At 51.3% G+C, this 17,373-nt stretch overlaps 3 protein-coding genes across 4 annotated transcripts; 1 reads left to right on the top strand and 2 right to left on the bottom strand.

Moving 5' to 3' along the window:
• Window positions 1-239: 239 nt before the first annotated feature.
• stpg4 (sperm-tail PG-rich repeat containing 4) lies at window positions 240-7,038 on the bottom strand. 2 transcript variants are annotated; one of them, XM_066697258.1, is made up of 7 exons: window positions 6,874-7,038; window positions 5,637-5,693; window positions 4,822-5,076; window positions 4,353-4,417; window positions 4,204-4,249; window positions 3,173-3,280; window positions 240-2,729 (listed from the first exon to the last, which is right to left on the bottom strand). In XM_066697258.1, the coding sequence occupies exons 1-7, from the start codon at window positions 6,964-6,966 to the stop codon at window positions 2,613-2,615; spliced, it is 741 nt and encodes a 246-aa protein (XP_066553355.1). In that variant the 5' UTR covers window positions 6,967-7,038; the 3' UTR covers window positions 240-2,612. The 2 variants fall into 2 exon arrangements, with proteins under 2 accessions (XP_066553355.1, XP_066553354.1); XM_066697257.1 differs by having other exon boundaries at window positions 4,071-4,249.
• An 826-nt stretch (window positions 7,039-7,864) lies between these two features.
• Window positions 7,865-11,459, top strand: LOC136719353 (calmodulin). The gene is made up of 6 exons (XM_066697260.1): window positions 7,865-7,996; window positions 8,713-8,743; window positions 8,944-9,060; window positions 9,164-9,267; window positions 9,466-9,601; window positions 11,298-11,459. The coding sequence occupies exons 1-6, from the start codon at window positions 7,994-7,996 to the stop codon at window positions 11,327-11,329; spliced, it is 423 nt and encodes a 140-aa protein (XP_066553357.1). The 5' UTR covers window positions 7,865-7,993; the 3' UTR covers window positions 11,330-11,459.
• Window positions 11,460-12,126: 667 nt separating this feature from the next.
• On the bottom strand, window positions 12,127-17,055 carry LOC136719352 (calmodulin-1). The gene is made up of 6 exons (XM_066697259.1): window positions 16,912-17,055; window positions 15,807-15,837; window positions 13,686-13,829; window positions 13,486-13,592; window positions 13,263-13,398; window positions 12,127-12,733 (listed from the first exon to the last, which is right to left on the bottom strand). The coding sequence occupies exons 1-6, from the start codon at window positions 16,912-16,914 to the stop codon at window positions 12,705-12,707; spliced, it is 450 nt and encodes a 149-aa protein (XP_066553356.1). The 5' UTR covers window positions 16,915-17,055; the 3' UTR covers window positions 12,127-12,704.
• Window positions 17,056-17,373: the final 318 nt, after the last annotated feature.

A 17,373-nucleotide genomic window follows, 5' to 3' on the forward strand; every position in this document is an offset into this window, starting at 1 on the left:
TGCTCTTTCTCCCCAGTGTTGGGTGAGATGTGTGGCCTGTGTGAGTGCTGTGTTGCTCATCGCCGTATCACTGGCTTGACTCACTCACTGACAGTGTGCGATTTGAGAGAGGTTTCTGGACTCCATGCAGTAATACTCCAATGCTTTGCACTGACCCAGAACGATGATTTAAAATGTATTATTTGTGTGTGTAATGGAGACAGCACATCCAAAGCATATTAATGTAGGTGTGGAAACTGTTCATTTTAAGGATGAGTCAAGTTTATTAGCAAAAGTGCAGGTTAACAGGAGGATTGCAGTGGGTTACTAATTGCTGGCTGTCCAATGTGGTCTGTCTATTGTTTTCTCCCCATTCACTTCTTCACTTCCCCCTTCCTTCTCAACTACCAACAACATCAATATATATAAGATTAACCCCAAACACATCAACATAGGATTAATTCCCCCTGGTGGTCAGGATGTAGTATATAACATATGTAAACTATTAGGACTCCAGCATTCATTCACTATTGATTACATTGTAATTAAGTTATTAATTTCTATGTATTTATTTGTTTATTTATTTATTCTCTACATACCTCCCTGGGGTATTTTATGAAATGTCCTCATTTCAAAAACATCAGTAGTATGCTTATAACTAGAACTTATTCAAGTCTCTATTAAGGGAACATAAATACAGTTAACTGGAATTAATGCAGACATACAAAGAGAAATAAACAGTCAAATATCAACATGATACACGGGTTGTCCGCTCTGCAGTGCCATTTGAAAGCGGAGCAGTTGACTGTGTAGTGTTAAGGGATGCCATGTCCTGGTTTTCCCGTTGACTAAGAGGAGGAGAGATGGAACTTTCTGCAGGCTGAGATGTCCCACGTGGTGCTGAAATGAGACTGTGTTGCTCCTGCGGAGGACCTGCAGCAGAGTCTTCCAGGGGTGCTTCACAAAGTCCTCTCTTAGTCTGCCATCTGGGCCAGTGTGGCAGGGCTCCAGATAAAGCTGTAAGCGGGGAAGCAGTGTGTCCTGTGCCATCAGAGGCCCCTTTCTGTGGGGGAGGAGGAGGAGGGCCATAGAACGCTTTCAGCCTGCTGTGGTGCCACACTTTGTGTGAGTCTGAGTGGACTCTGTAAGGACTGAGCATAATCGGCAGATGTTCCAGGTGTTGCACTGGACACGTCTTCATTGCAGCCAAACAGGATGTTCACTGGTATTGTGGGTTCTCTGCCATGGACCAAGAAATATGGTGGAAGACCAGTACTGGAATGTGGGGTTAGAATTATATGCTAACTCTAAGTATATATACTTGGCCAATTGGTCTTTCAAAGTTCTATTAAGACACTCTACCATACCATCTGATTGAGCATGATATGGCCTGGTACGTGTTTTCACAATGTCTAGCATCTTTCAGAGATCTCTCACTAAGTCAGATTCAACCTGGCGACCTTGGTCAGTGTGAATGGACTCTGGGACACCATGTTGGCGGATATAATCTTTGAAAATACACTTAGCAATGGTAGGTGATTCTGATCTGACAGGGTGTACAAATTAACATATTTAGTAAAATAATCCATAATAACTAACACATACCTCTTCCCTGTGGAGGTAATCGGTAGCTCAGTAATGTCTGCAGCTATTTTTTGGAAAGGTTGAACAGCTGCTGTAGTGGGGCTCGTGAGTGAGGTACTGGAGACCGTGTTGATTGGCAAGAGAGACACTCTTTGCAGAAAGTCTCAATATCCCTTCTCATAAATGGCCAGTAGCACAACTTCTGAGCTCTCTGAAGGGTCTTCTCGTGCCCATGTGGCCGCAAAAAGGGTAACCATGTAGAAGAGTCAAGATCTGTGGTACAAGAGCTGCAGGAATGAGCACCTGAATGTCCTCACTATAAACCATCTCACGTCATGGTAAAAATCTATTAGTCCATCCTGCAAAGGATGAGCGATAATTATAGTGATCTTCTGGATGGTAGTAGTGATGCTCAGAACTATAGTCAGAGAAGGAATGGGCTGGTGGAGGAGGGGCTTAGTATCTCTGCTCAGTGCGGACTCTGCCTAGATGATCCTGGAGAACGATGTCGGGTGGAGGAAAAATGGTGTTCTGGAGTTGGTGTAGTCTTCCGTAGTAATCTGATGGTGAGGAGGCTCGAGGTCACCTTCAGATTACTACAGAAGACTACAACACCGAGCCGAGCAAGCTCCTTACTGAGGACCCCCCCTCCAGGGTTTACTGACACTGACTTCAACTGGAAGTGTGTGTGTGTTTGTGGGTGTGTCTTTGTGTGTGTGCTTGGTTGGTTGGGTGTTTAGTTTCAGAGGTCAGGTTCATCCTTCACCAGTTGTTTCAGTTGGCAGCGCAACGGCAGGGGAAGTTTCGAAGACGCTTAACCAGAACAGGGCTTAGATCAACAGCCTGGACAGTGGCTCAGTGGAAACTGGCTCCTGACCCCCACAGCACACTGCCAGGGTGCTACTCCAGGCTCAGCGAGAGGGAAATGGAAAGGAGGGACAGAAGCTACTGAACGTGTCCACACACTTTCATACATGTTGAGCAGCCTGATTAATATGTACACCTGGTCCACCACACCCCTGTTGACTCACTCCAGGGTTGCGGTTCCTTTAAAAGTCGAACACATTGCGGAAGAAGAGGCCGTGCGCCCGGCCCATGGTGGCTTCCGTCTCCAGGCGCTGGCCGGTCTGCCGGGACAGCTCGTAAGTCCCTGGGCCCGGGGTTTTCTGTGCACACAAGAACAGAAGGGAGGTTATGGCTGGGAAAGCTGTGTCTCTTTTCACAAGCGAATCTATTTCTTGACGTAACCCAGGCTGCTCCCCCGCTCCCTGCCGCCCCGGCCTGACCCCACCGAGCCGGTGCTCACACTGGGGACTGTCTGTCCCAGTGTGTGTCTGTCCCAGTGTGGGGCTGTGTCTGTCCCAATGTGTGTCTGTCCCAGTGTGTGTCTGTCCCAGTGTGGGACTGTGTCTGTCCCAATGTGTGTCTGTCCCAGTGTGGGGTTGTATCTGTCCCAATGTGTGTCTGTCCCAGTGTGTGTCTGTCCCAATGTGTGTCTGTCCCAGTGTGTGTCTGTCCCAGTGTGGGGTTGTGTCTGTCCCAGTGTGTGTCTGTCCCAGTGTGGGGCTGTGTCTGTCCCAGTGTGTGTCTGTGTCCGAGTGCAACTCACTGAGCGAGGGCCCACCATCCGAGGCACAGCTGACCGGAAACAGGAAGTGACGGCGCACTGGCTGGTGTCCTTGGAGACATTGTACTGCCCCGGAGCCGGTCCCTCCTTCTAGGAGACAGAAGTCTGTGTTTTTGTTTGTTTCCTTACACTGCCCGTACGCTCCCTCCATTAAAGTTCCCCCTGTGCTGCTAAGGCTGTAAAAGCTTTCTATTCAGGTAAACAGAATGACTGCTCAGACAACGCTGTGTTCAGGATCATACGATGAACACACGTGTCCGATACAGAACCAGGATTGAAGCAGTCCCCTGGCGCCTGCACAGGGTTAATTTGTGGCGGGCGGTTGTTGAGGACAGTTCAGTGTAAACAGAGCTGTCTCCACATCGCAGGAATGCACCCTGCCTGGAAAATGAGACGCAATTATTCCTTTATTGGAGCTAATAAAGTGCAACAGCGCTGGAGGACAGGAACGGGCAGATGGTATTGATAACGCTGCCATCGGAGCTGAACGGCCTCTCTCTCTCCCTGTAGTGAGCTGGCTCTCAGATGGACGCTGTGTTTCCTCCCCGCAGGCAGTATTGTGCGAGTCGGCTTCCTGACGCTCAATTGGAAACGGCCCTTCTCCCTCCTCCTCCTCTGCCATAGAGGAACCTGTATTTACACTCCGTTCCGCCCTGCTGCCGTGTGATAAACACTACGCACTTCCCGCCAGGTGCCATCAGCATCGGAGGAGCCTGTCGGGCCGGGGACATGGAGGAGACGGGGACGGCTGATTGTGCTTATCACACCTCAGCCCAGAGAACTCACCCTCGACACGCCTGACAACAGGGACACTGAAACGACATCCGTCACTGATAACACAACCACAGCGACAGCCGGCATCGCTACTCAAACACAACACCTAATCTCGAGCAGGTGAGCGATGGAGGTGGAAGTCCAGCATCTGGCAGCAGCTCTTCAAACATCGCTGCCTGTATATTCATTTTCAGTCGACGCTCTCGTGCACAAATCACAGCTGTGAGCTTCACACTCACTGGGAGAAACGTTTCTCGCTGGACCGCAGACCGGAACATTGCGTGCCTGGAGGAGAGAGGAGAGCAGGGTTACCAAATGGCCGGTTGAAGATGCTCTTTACCATCCTACAAAAAAAAACTAAACAAAAATGAAGACTTTTGTGACTCACTTGCAGGGCAGCTTGGGCACAGGGTCGTCTACGATATTGTAGGCACACGGTGAGACGTCTATGTCCTGAAACAGACACAGAGAACTCGGTCAGCTGGGGCTTAGAAACGGCTCTATAGTGGTAAAACGCCATTTGGTTGCTTTTGCAGGGCCAGTGTCCGAACCCCTAAACCTTCTAAAAAGCAATGCTGTTCTTGTCGGGACAGATGTGGATCAGTTGACTCAGCCCAGCTCAGCCAAATAAATAAGCCGAAGCAGACACTATAAATTAGACTTCAGCAAGCCGATGTTTCAGTTTTTTCACAAGGGCATCAGTGAGATTACACACATCTTACTCGTTAGGGTGCTTGTGGTTTATCGATCTTATTGGCCACATTGATCGTGCTGATCTGTCCCCAAGCCTCATCTTAGCGTATCAGTTCATCCAACGTGATTGGGCTGTTTTCTCCAGCAGCCCAGCCGGGACCCACCTTGTCTCTGATGCCTAGCGTGTAGCAGTCCGGTCGCGGGCTGTTCTTGAAGGAGTAGGAGGCCGGCCGCTTTTCTGTCCGCTGTAGGAAGTCGCGGTGGTTGTAGGCTCCGGGCAGCAGAAGACCCCCGCTGGGCAGCCAGCCCGCTGGCCGCTCCCTGCCCTTCCCTCTGAAGTTGTACGTCATCTTGACCGGGTTCAGCTGGGCCTCCTCGAGGAAGTCCCTCACATGGTAGCTCCCTGGGTCTGGGGAGTCCTGTCGAGACAAAGCATCGTCCTAGATTGTGTTTTTACTCATAAGTTGTAGAAAAAGTGGCTTTGGACGATAAATTAAACCCTCATAGGGTACTGAGCGCCATCTCTCAGAATAAAAGGGATTCTCAGTGAGAGCGTCAGTCCACAGCCTGTAATTAGCTGCTGTGGAGGAGGCTGTGACTGACCATCACCGGCGCCGCGATCCCTGTGAGCTCTGTGCTAATCGCTGCTCCAGGAGGCCTCCGCACCGTGACAGGTGATATTTAGAGCTCGACCTTCCAGGATCGTGCCCAGTTTACTTATTTAATTTTGTGTAAGAAGGAAATGTGCGGGGAGACGTAGGGAAGGCTGAGAAACAGGTAATTGACCAAGAGTAGGGGGTCTCCAAAAGCCGAACGCATTGCCAAACAGCCCTGCCATTGAACACGACAATCTCTGGAGTGAACGCTCTCCAGATTTAAAAGGGCATCATCAACACCACAAACACCACCACATCATTATTACTGTTATTACTATTAACAGGTAGGGGGCAGGATGATGGTTTCCACAGCAGACACCTACTTTAATGGTGCTTCTCCACCAGCTTTCCCTCTCCGACACCAGCTCCTTCTCACTGTCCTGCAAAGAGATGGAAATTAAATCAACACACCGTGCGCACATACGATTTTCAGCACCTTCCTGAGTCCCAGACACTTTTAAGAAAGCTGTACTGTGAATCTCAGAGTCGTGTACCTCTATTCCTCCCCGATGCCGTGGTGGAGCAGGGCCACCTGATGCTGAGACGGCCCAGAGGAGCTGTCAGGGCCAGTTAAAGCGCCTCACCTGGGATGAAAGCTTTAACTGGCCCTGACAGCTCCCTGTGTCTCTCGAGGAAGGTTACATTTACAATAAACTTGTGCTTCTGTCTCCATCGCACACACACAGACCGCCACTCTCGAGAGCACAGAGCGAAGATGCATTCCCATCTAACCCCAGCCTCCTCCCCCTCCCTCAGTCACTTTGTAACATAATCATAATCTCGCCCAACGCAGGGATTGAGGCCATGCCCAGGAGCCTCGAAAACAATGCCTGGCGCTGGTTTCAGAAACAGTGGCCCGACATACGATCATAAACACCGTCAACGTTACGACAGAGACAAAGCTTTTTACCGTCTGCATTTGGTTGTGTGGGAAACAGACTCAGCGAAACGCTCTTCTTTACACTGGCCAGAGCTGGAGTAAAAGTGTTGCTCTGGCGTAAAACTGCAGGAGCTTCAAACCCCCAGCTGACTCCCATCATTCCAGACTAAATAAAAATTAATTGCTTTTTTCTTGGCGGCTGGCAGTTAAACAGCAGCCAATTCCCATCGTCCACTTTTTAAAATGACTCGAGCGGCAGCCACTTCCCCTCTGTAAGTAGAGCACTTAGGGTTTCATAGTCTGACAACTGTCAGGATAGGGGCTTTAAAACATGGCTTACAGTGCTGCAACTGATGTGTGTGTGTGTGAGAGAGAGAGTGTGTTTTCAGTTTCTTGGAAGATCAAAGCTCAGCAATATCAGCGATTTGATCCATTGTATAGTGGACACACCAGTCAGCTGCCGGCTTGTCTCTCTGTATCCAGGCTCCGCCGAGTTTGGGTGTTGTGTGACGGAATGAACCCCACAGTGACATCATCCTGTACTTGACTTGAATCGATCGCACAGTGCGGTAAACTGACGTACAGTCCTGGGTTCAGGCCCATTGGTTAATTGGGATGCGCTTGTTTAAATGGTAAAAGATGACTCGATGTTTGTAATCTAGCCCGTTTAAACCCCTTACCTTATTCCTTGATGTGCCGACGCCGACGCCGACACCGACACCGACACGTCCCCCTCTCTCTGCGGCGCCGGCTCTCCTGTGCGCGGCGGTCATGGCTCCGGTGTCTCTGTGTGTCTCGGTATCCAGGGTGTTAGGATTCAGTAGCTGCAGGAATATGAGAGGATCGCAGCGTCCATTAACCCCGGGGAGAGAGAGAGAGAGAGAGACCCCCCCAGAGAAAGGCCTGTTGTTATTGTGTAGCGCAGAACAAAGAGAGTTCAATAATTGACACACAGCGTCACAGAGCACTGCTGGACCGGTTATACATATTAATGATGCTCTGTGACGCAGCGTGTCTTGTCAATTATGGTATTTAAATCAGAAAAGTTTCAATATCCGCAATGTCGAGACGCCCCCACCCCCATTGTGAAACGAAACCTGCGCCCCTCGACTTTACAGTTGTCTTTATTATTCGTACAATGGTCTATTATTCGTCTGCTTGTGACAATACACCGATAATACATGCATTAGTGTTATTATTATGTTGTTGTTATAATTTGTGTTATTATAACATTGCGACAATCACTCACTGTTTCCACAACGCAGGCTGGTGATAATGGACCAGTCCCTCCAGATCATGAACAGGACGTGATGTGGGGCTGATAGGGCGTCCAATAGGGGTCCAGACGTTTATAAAGCATGAACACATCAGTAGCTCATGCACATCCTGCGAGTTCTCATGTTGAGCACATGAACTCTAACTCTAACATACATGTGACCGACATCAGAAGTACGTGACCTGTGTCAATCCTGTGGTTTCATATATTCAATCATGAGGAATCACTCCACCTTATTAGAAAGAGTGACTGTTTTTAGGGTGTACAGAGAGTTTAAGTTGATCCTATCTGTGACAGAGCTAAGACAGGTTTCGGGGCCTTGACAGACCTGTTCTTCCTCCTATTAAAGCCGTGTCGTTTCACACTAGCGCTGCTGAAAGAGGTGTCTCCAGGACCAGTCTGACCAGTTTCTCTGGCACTGGGTCTGACAGGAGCGCCGGCACAGCCACCTCACTCTAACACTCTTCTTCCATCCAGCAGATTGGCAGGGCTGCGGTGACACTCGGACCTCAGGGAGCGACACAATGGTGAGTCCTTGTTACACTACAGGTGAAATAACACTTAAGGTGTGTTGCGCACAGTGGAGCCACCAGTCCGAGGGGTGGATTTGTACATTGTACAAATTGTACATTTGTACATTGAATAACACAGACACATGAATCCAGTTATGATATTTTCAGGGCTGATATCTGTAGTGTCGCCTTACAGACGGTCTGCAGTCAAATATGACACCCGTTCTAACACTCAGATAAGCCGTTATCGCTGCACGGCTCAGAGGCCACAGGCGGCTCTGTGGAGAAACCAGAAGCATAACAGCGCCGATGAATACTGGAGAATCTTTATTTTTTAATTCAATTCAAGTATGGAGAACAAAACAGTGTTCCAGTTAAAAAACGCCGCAGTTGGGAGGTGCATTCCAGGTGTGTCTGGTATATTGTGGGTAAATACACTGAACACACCCACGGCAAACAATTATCTGCATTGTATAATCCACACATAGACCTTCTCCAAACCACACCCATCAGAAAACAAGCTGCAGAATGAACCCGATCCTTGAGACAAATGTGTTTATAGTCTAACGACAGAGAAATATCATAAACGAATGCTACACGGACCGCTTTGTCTACTTCTGTATCCTGTTGTGAACAACCAAAGTCTTTGGATTGACGATGGGGGGGAAAAAAACTACTTTTCTTTGTGAATTCAGTTGCCTTTCAACTAACAGCTTCCCGTCTCCCTGCAGACTTATCACCTGACAGAGGAGCAAATCGAGGGTGAGGACTCATTTAACATTTCCATGATTTGAAAAGCCACGTCTCCTATTGTTCTTTGCTTTACAACCCTCTCTGTGATGCCGGACGGATAGACAACGAAAGCGCTCGGCACGGAGGAGGGAAAGCGAACAGATATGCGCAGATGTGTGTTCAATGAGCTGCTCTGGCTGTCAGTCACACACGGGTCTCTGGCCTTGCAGAGCTCAGAGCCGCCTTCAACGACGTGGACGAGGACAAGGACGGATACATCCCGAGGGAGGACCTGGAGCCGCTGATGGTGGCGCTGGGCTACCGCTTCGAGGATGTGGACATGAACGGTGAGTGGGGAAGGCCGCCTGCGCGGGGTTGGGAGCGGTGTGCCGCCGGGCTGCTGTTGTTTCTTGACGCGTTTCCTCCGCTTCCTGTTTATCTGTCTACCAGACGACGGCAGGATCGACTTCCCCGAGTTCCTGGCCATGCTGGAGGGGAAGGTGAAGCCGGAGTGCCAGGACGGACTCCGACTGGCCTTCAATGAGTTCGATTTGGTAAACCTCTCGCCTCGTCTGTCACTCTCTCTCTTTCTCTCGACCTCCTCCCCAACCTCCTCTATTGCTTTATCTCTCTGTGTTTCCCGCCTACTTCCTCCATGCTGCGCTTTGTACTCGATCCTGTCAGATAGCTTTGGCAGCAGCAGCAGTGTCTCTCGCGGTCTCAGACCAGGCTGTTTCCCGTCCCCCTTCTAGAACAAAGACGGACACATCAGCGCCGTGGAACTTTTCAAGGTCCTGTCCGTCATGGGGAAGCCCATCACCATGGAAAAGGCGAAGGAGATGATCAAGGCTGCCGACACCGATGGCAGCGGCGAAGTGGAGTACGAAGGTATTTTAATCTGTGCGCTGACACATCTCCTGTTGAGGATAATTCTGCGTGATGGTAAACGTGTGTCCTGGGCCGACCTGGAGAGGAGTTTCCACCCGAGTCAGAGTTGAGCGGGTTTCCGAACGCTGTGTGGACTTTGTGCCTTTGTTTTGTCTTTTGTTTTCCATCTCTTAAGACCATAAGACAGTGTCCAATCGAGAGGAGCCCATTCGCCCCATCATGCTCGTTTGGTGTCCATTAATAACTAAGTGATCAAGGATCCTATCCAGTCTGTTTTTGAATGTTCCCAAATTGTCTCTTCAGCCACATCGCTGGGGAGTTTGTTCAGATTGTGACGCCTCTCTGTGTGAAGAAGTGTCTCCTGTTTTCTGTCTTGAATGCCTTGAAGCCCAGTTTCCATTTGTGTCCCCGGGTGCGTGTGTCCCTGCTGATCTGGAAAAGCTCCTCTGGTTTGATGTGGTCGATGCCTTTCATGATTTTGAAGACTTGGATCAAGTCCCCACGTAGTCTCCTCTGTTCCAGGGTGAAAAGGTTCAGGTCCTCAGTCTCTCAGTAGGACATTCCCTTCAGACCTGGAATAAGTCTGGTTGCTCTCCTCTGAACTGCCTCTAGAGCAGCGATATCTTTCTTGAAGTGTGGAGCCCAGAACTGTCCACAGTATCCAGATGAGCTCTAACTAGTGCATTGTACAGTCTGAACATCACTGCCCTTGATCTCAGTTCTACACTTTTGACAATATACCCTAGCATTGTGTTTGCCTTTTTTATTGCTTCCCCACATTGTTTGGATGGAGAAAGTGAGGAGTCCACATAGACTCCTAGGTCTTTCTCATGCGTTACTTCATCCAGTTCTATTCCTCCCATAGTGTAATTATAGTGGACATTTTTGTTACCTGCATGTAATACCTTGAACTTGTCCACATTGAATTTCATCTGCCAGGTGTCGCCCACAACTGAATATAATCCAAGTCCTTTTGAATAACCTGTGCTGCCGAGACGCCCCTCTCTCTGGTTGACTGCTAACCATTTGTTTTCCATCCGTCCTGCCCTGGAGGGCACTGCCCCGCACACACAGCACTGCGTCTGCCAGTTCTGAACTGGAGTGATCAGTGCCCAGACTAATTGTTAATTAGCTTTGTTTGTCGTGGGAGATCACAGGACCAGATTAATCCACCGTCGACAGAGAGATCAGATCAGTGACTCACACTTGGGCGAGCTCAGCTTCCAAACAGTGTGGATTCTCTCTGCAACGCTTCAGGAATTGGAACCAGTAAATCTCCTGCTAATGCAACAATGGAAAAATTATTTCCCCAGAGTCCCACAGCTCTAATGAAGAACTGTTGTTATTATTGTATTATATTATGATTAAGTTTTTATCATTAAATAACAGCTCTGGGGTCAGCAATGATTTAAATGACTTGACAGATTTCCCCTAAGCAAGCTGGCCCAGATCTGTCCTGAAGTGCAGTGGGTCAGAACCCCGGTCTCGGAGCCCCCCCACCCTGCTGGTTTGTGTTCCAATCGAGCTCTTAATTATTTTATTTAACCCTTAATTGAACTATTAATTTCCTGTATCAGAGCCTTTTCATTATTTTAAACAGTAGGGGTTTTCAGTTAAGTATACACTTGTATAAACAACTTATTAACCAACTCCAACTTTGGGGTCTCCTGAACTCGGTCCGTTTTCTCATTCGCAGAGTTTATAGCCGTGATGAAGGACTGGAAATGAAGATCGTCATCTGTCGGGACCGTGTGCATCTCCCCCCCCCCCCCCGTGTGAAGTGCGATGTTTACAAAATGACACATTACACACACAACTGAAAACTGCCGTCTCAATAAAGATAAAAGCACTAAAAACAGCCCGAGTACTGTGAATCTTCATTGCGGCCAAGTCCTGCACTTTGGATGCCAGTCCTGTCGCATCACTCATAGGTGCAAGACTTAATTGAAGTTGGTGAACGAGCTCGTTGTGCAATGAACGGGCGTGGCCGCGGTGCACCGGTGCCCTGCAGGCGTCTGTGCTCTGGGCAGCAGATTCTCTTCCAGCCCGAGTTAAGAGCTTAGTCATCTTGTAATGCTTTGCTCCATGTTCGCTGCGAACTGACCCGGCCCGGTGCCCTCGGAGAACCGGTCAGTTTGCAGTCTCCCCCCACGCTGGAGCAAACAGAAGAGCCCAGGAGTAGCTGCTTGCAACCCCACAGGTTCTGGTAAGATCTGGAGTTTTTGGAGTCTAGTGGGAACTGAAAGGCTAATTCAGCAACGCAAGACCCAGATCAGTGCCGCCGTGTGTTTTATGCATCGCAGGGAGTGTCGCGCGTGTGTGGATTCAGGTCTCTACACAATCAGGCCGGTCGTGCGGTTCTGGGCTGGGATTGAAACGCCCTGCTGCAGCCGGGGGACGGGTTCTCTCCAACACTGGGTTCACACCTCGTACAAGACACTCGTATCAAGCGTCAAACTGATGACCACAATCCGCCCCAAACCCCCCTGTAACGGCCCACTTTAAGAACAAAGCCAGATGTTCGGTTTGGGTAAATTGTAAATTTTATTGGAAAACAAAAATATACAACTTGGAATGGATTCTTTGAGGCATGTTTGTGCCGTAAGCAGTTAAAAAAAAGAAAAAGACTAAAACCTTAAAAAGCATAGTAAGAATAGAACAGGAGTTCTCTGGTACAGAACAGCAAATACAAAAAGAGTTAGTGTACGAGTACCTGGATGATACACCCGTTTTGCAATAGTGCAACGCTGAGAAATTCATATATACTTTGTCCATAGTCCGCGCAGAGCCGCGACTCCGCAGAAAAAGGGTTTCATGCCAACACGGTCGCCGGGTGCCATCCAGCGGCGGCGGGCGGCCTAGATGTTGCCCCTCGCCGCGGGGCGCCTCGCTCCACATGCAGCGCCCGGCCGCGCCCCGACTCACGGTATGATGACAGCGAAAGAAATTAAAAAAAGGGGGGACATGAGGACTCGAATCCTAGAGTATACATGCAGTTCCTTTGGACAGCGGGGGGGATAAACATTGTACAGATAAATACAAACAAAGAAAAGGCAAATAATTTTATACAAGAAAAAAAAAAAAAAAACACTGTACAAGGCCTTCACTTCGCCGTCATCATCTGTACAAACTCTGTGGGGAGGAGAGAGAGCGGGGGTTAGTCCAGGCTCATCACAATCACATGCGCTTCAGCTTACTTCACTTCGGGGGGGCAGGGAAGCTTAGTTCTCGAATTGCTCTTCCGGATGAAGGCATTTCCTGCAGTAAAGGAGGTGCGGATTGTGCTTGGAAGACGGCGGACACTGGGAGTCAAGCACAGCTGCGCTCGAGCGTCAGTCACAGCTCCGCCGTGTTGTCCTCGAGTCTAACCACCCCTCAATTCTTACAATCGGGACACGTCAGCTTCAGGGTGTCAGTAAACAGACTTCAGTCCCTCAAAGCGCTGACAGAATCACAGACTCCTCTCTGCAGTTTAGGCAGAGCAGGAGTGTCCAGTGATCTGGGTCCCTTCAGTCCAGGGTACAGCAGGACTGGACTAAGTGAGATCAGCGCGACCCGACAGGTTTCACTGCTCTACCACGGGCTGGAGATCTGGGATTAGAGGCTCTGACAGGTGGCCACTCGGGCCTCCAGGAAGACCATTCCGACCCGGGACACGTACCTTCGTAGTTGACTTGCCCGTCGCCGTCGATGTCTGCTTCCCTGATCATCTCGTCGACCTCCTCATCCGTCAGCTTCTCGCCCAGGTTCGTCATGACGTGGCGCAGCTCGGCGGCGCTGATGTAGCCGTTGCCGTCCTGCGGTGCACAACAAACTCATCACAGGGGGTCCGGGCCCAACCCCAAACCAATCCCACGTTCTGCGCCGCGGGGCTCATACTGTACCTTATCGAACACACGGAATGCTTCCCGGATCTCCTCCTCGCTGTCGGTGTCTTTCATTTTCCGCGCCATCATGGTCAGGAACTCGGGGAAGTCTATTGTTCCGTTGCCTGTGGAAGGAGGAGAGAGATGAACAACCCATCCCAGGAAAACCACCCATTCAGAACTCCCCCCCCCACCCCCGCAATGAGTCAGCGACTCACCGTCGGCATCGACCTCGTTGATCATGTCCTGCAGCTCGGCCTCGGTGGGGTTCTGGCCCAGTGACCGCATGACGGTGCCCAGCTCTTTTGTGGTGATGGTGCCATCGCCATCCTTATCGAATAGCGAGAACGCCTCTTTGAATTCTGAACGAGGGAAAAGGGAGAGATGGATTACATACTGCATATTAATTCCATAACTGATCTAACAAGATCCACTCCAAGACCTGGCCAAATTAAATGGTATACGAATTAAATCTGTTGGGCTACTGTAATCTGGAGCATGTTTTTCTAGGTGGCTAAAGAGTCTCAAGTAGTTAAACTGACCCCCCCCGCCCCCAACCATAAAACTGAACTGGCTTTTATGTTCTGCTGCAACCCACACTGTGCAGATTGACCTTTGCACACAATCCAGGAGAGACCGTCAAGGCGTCTCCTGTAGGATTTCACCAGCATGTCCAGGCAGCAGCGATGGCCTGGTATGTAAACACCCGTCTAAATCCCACCCTGGACGTCAGGTGCCTTCCAGAAACGTTCTCCGAAGTGGGACAAAGGTCACCTCAAGAGAACTGAGCCGGCCCAACCCCAACCAAGACAAACAGGCATTACAACACGCCTGTTGCTAGGAGCCGACATATTGACACTGAACTAATGAGTCGACGCATAACAACCACTCTGCATCATGACAAGCGATTCTGGCAGCCCTGACCTGCATCAGCCCACAGTAGAACAATAACCAGAAGCCCCTCGGCTGCCAGCGTCCCCGAGTGACCGAGGGGAGATTTAACACGGTCTACTCTGCCAGCGCCGGCCCTGACCAGCTGCCTCACGCTCCGGCAGGCCCGCGGCCAGGGCTTACAAGCCGGGAGGGTATTAATGGCACGGCTGATAAGGTTTCATTAGATAATCTGAAGAGCTCTTTAAATAAGACAAAATGAAGGCTTATTTATTTCACACTCTGCCCTCCAAGTGGGTCACAGTTCTGCAGGAAGAGTTTAATTCCTCTGCTGCCTGATTATGAACCGTGAAGGAATCTGCCCCCAGCTGTGAACCATGATTGAAGTGTCAAAAGGACTTGTGGTCTGAACCCAGTTCCAGGGTTCAGGACTTCAGAGCTGCAATTAATTGATTTGAGGCTCCATTCTAATCCAATACAGCACGGACATCCCCGGCCACTCGGGAACATTTAAACGAAGGCGTGTGGGACGCCATGCGGAAGTCACGGTCAGCCTACTGGTCACGGTCGTCCCGTGGTTTCAGCCAGGGCGTCTCCGTGTAAACACAGCGAGAGTCCTGTATACTGGGGTCACAGGCATCCACACTTCACTGCGGCCGACACCAGGGTGGGCGGGCATCACCCCACAGCCGTAATCTGGTGTGGACTAACACCGATTGAATGAATATAGTGCTTAACCTTTGGATCAGGCATGCATTGAACAGTTTCCTCGTTTGTTTAATCCCGTCCCCGAGAGCAGGCCCCGGTCCCACCTGCTGCCCACACCAGCAGGCCAACCAAGCTGGACTGCAGTGATGAAGGAAAACCCTTCGCAGGCTGAAATGGTTTTAAAAGAAATTTAAAGTGTGCATATAGCATGTATATATTGGCCAGTAAGTGGTTAAATTGTATAGAAACATTTTGCTCAAGACTAAATCAAATCCATTTTATACCCATTTGTGGGTTTGCATCTCTGAAGAGACTCCAGTCTGCAGCGTGCGAGACTCGCGGATTCAGGTTTAATCACACAGTTGTTGCACCCAGAGACTCGGGCTCCTGGTTTTAAATGCAGAATTGTCTCAATAGTCCGTCGCATCTCGGTCTCTGCAGCGCTGCCATGTGCCGAGCCTCACAACCTGCGCTCCTCATCCGAGACCTCCTACACAAACTGGACTGCATCCGAAAGCCTGCGCATCACAAGCCACTCAACACTAAATCGCCCCGATGCAATGCACAGACACCGTGCAATGCCTTCGCCTCGGTCAGAGGGACAGTGCGGTGTATAAACATCTGTCACAACTGGGCCCGGCCTTAAAAGGGAAACAGCCCACCAGGCAGGGAGGTGGCCGGACAGCCGGCAGTCAGAGAGCAGACCTGCAATGGAAACCACAGACAGACGCACATCTTACCAGCAATCTGCTCTTCTGTCAGTTGATCAGCCTGCAGGGAAAAGGAACAGTTAGTTAGTCTCCCATTACCAAACCAGGTCATACATCAGCAGCTACATTGCATTAAATACTTGCACAGATTCAAGGGTTTTCTGGGTGCTGGTTAAAGCTACACCTCTGGGCCAGCGCTGGCTACACGCAGGACACCGGAGCCGGGCTGCTGTCAGAGCCGCTTTCCGCTCCTTATCGGCCGGGGCAGCAGGAGAGAGCCTCCCAAGACAGTACATCTCTGCCCCAGTTGCTCAGACCGAGTGGCCGGCTGGCTTTCTTCCTCTCCTGCTCTTTGCGAAGAGTTTTGCTGATAAGCAAGTTAATTCGTGGCAAAACAGACCCGGACGGCGGTGCGTCCGGCCCCCACGCCTCCAGCAGCGGCACGGCGACCCCGGAGGACCCGTCCCGCCAGGCTGGGGCGCAAGAAGCTCCGTGCCCGCCTGCAGAAATGAGTCAATCCACCCCCACCCCCGCTGCAGCCTCGGGCCTCCCGTGAAACCAGCCCCCCAAAGTGATCGACATCCCCCTCCGTGCTGCTCCGGCGCTCGTCTGATGCAACCCGGAGCACAACTGGGCGTGGCGGGCGGGCGAGCAGCCGCTTCCTGGTTGCACGCATCTGGTTCCCGTTAAGGCACAGGCCGGGACCGGGGAGGACTTTCCAACCAGAACCGGCACCGAGTCGCGGTCTTTAGCGTAAAAAAAGCACCAGGCGAGACTACAAACACGGCGCCATTTTTATTCGCAAACGCGGTGAAGACCCACAGCAGACTCCAGAGCCCCACGACAGCGGGCTCGGATCACAGCGTCCCCCGGCTCGGAGGCGCCTCTGGAGGGGCACACAGCGAGCCCTGCGTCGGGGCTCGGAGGCCGTCTGCCTGGCGCGTCTCCCCGCATCGGCGCTTCCTCCCCACGGGTCGCGTCACACAGTCCTGCTGGAGCAGCGCCCGGTAGCCTGGCAGACATCCGGGGCACGACGCGATAGGGCGCCCGGCCCGACAACACACACAGCCCGGTGCCGACACAGCATGCGGCCGCTCCCCTGTACCGGAGCGCGGCGCGGGCGGCTCGTACTCACCATGGTGTGGTTCTCTCGCACTAACAGTCCCAGGCAGGCGCTCCGGCGGATGAAAGCAGACTGACCCCGACGCGCCTTTAACGGCGGCTCATAAACGCCTCCCCCCGCCCTGTATCCCTCCGCCAGCCTCCCCTTCCCCCGTCGCAGAGAGGGCGGAGTGGCCGGGCGCTGGCGGTCGATGGGGGGGTTTCGAGGCGCCGCTGACGGGGACAATCAGGCGCCCGGAGACTCGTCTGCTCTGCGAAAAAACTGCGGAAAAAGGCGCCTGCTAACTGCGGGACTAGCTGCCATCGCGGAGGGCGACGTGCTGCGGGCTCGTCGTGCGTCTCGGTGCCGTATAGGCCGGCGCAGAAAGGGGGATGGCGGCTCCTGATTGGTGCGTTTCTACCTGCAATGCGTCACTCCCTTGGACATGCACTCTAGCGCCAGACTGCACATGAGCGGCCGCAGGCGCTGCGAGGT

The sequence above is a fragment of the Amia ocellicauda genome, chromosome 23 (genome assembly GCF_036373705.1).
Source record: "Amia ocellicauda isolate fAmiCal2 chromosome 23, fAmiCal2.hap1, whole genome shotgun sequence".
NCBI classification, from domain to species: domain Eukaryota; kingdom Metazoa; phylum Chordata; class Actinopteri; order Amiiformes; family Amiidae; genus Amia; species Amia ocellicauda.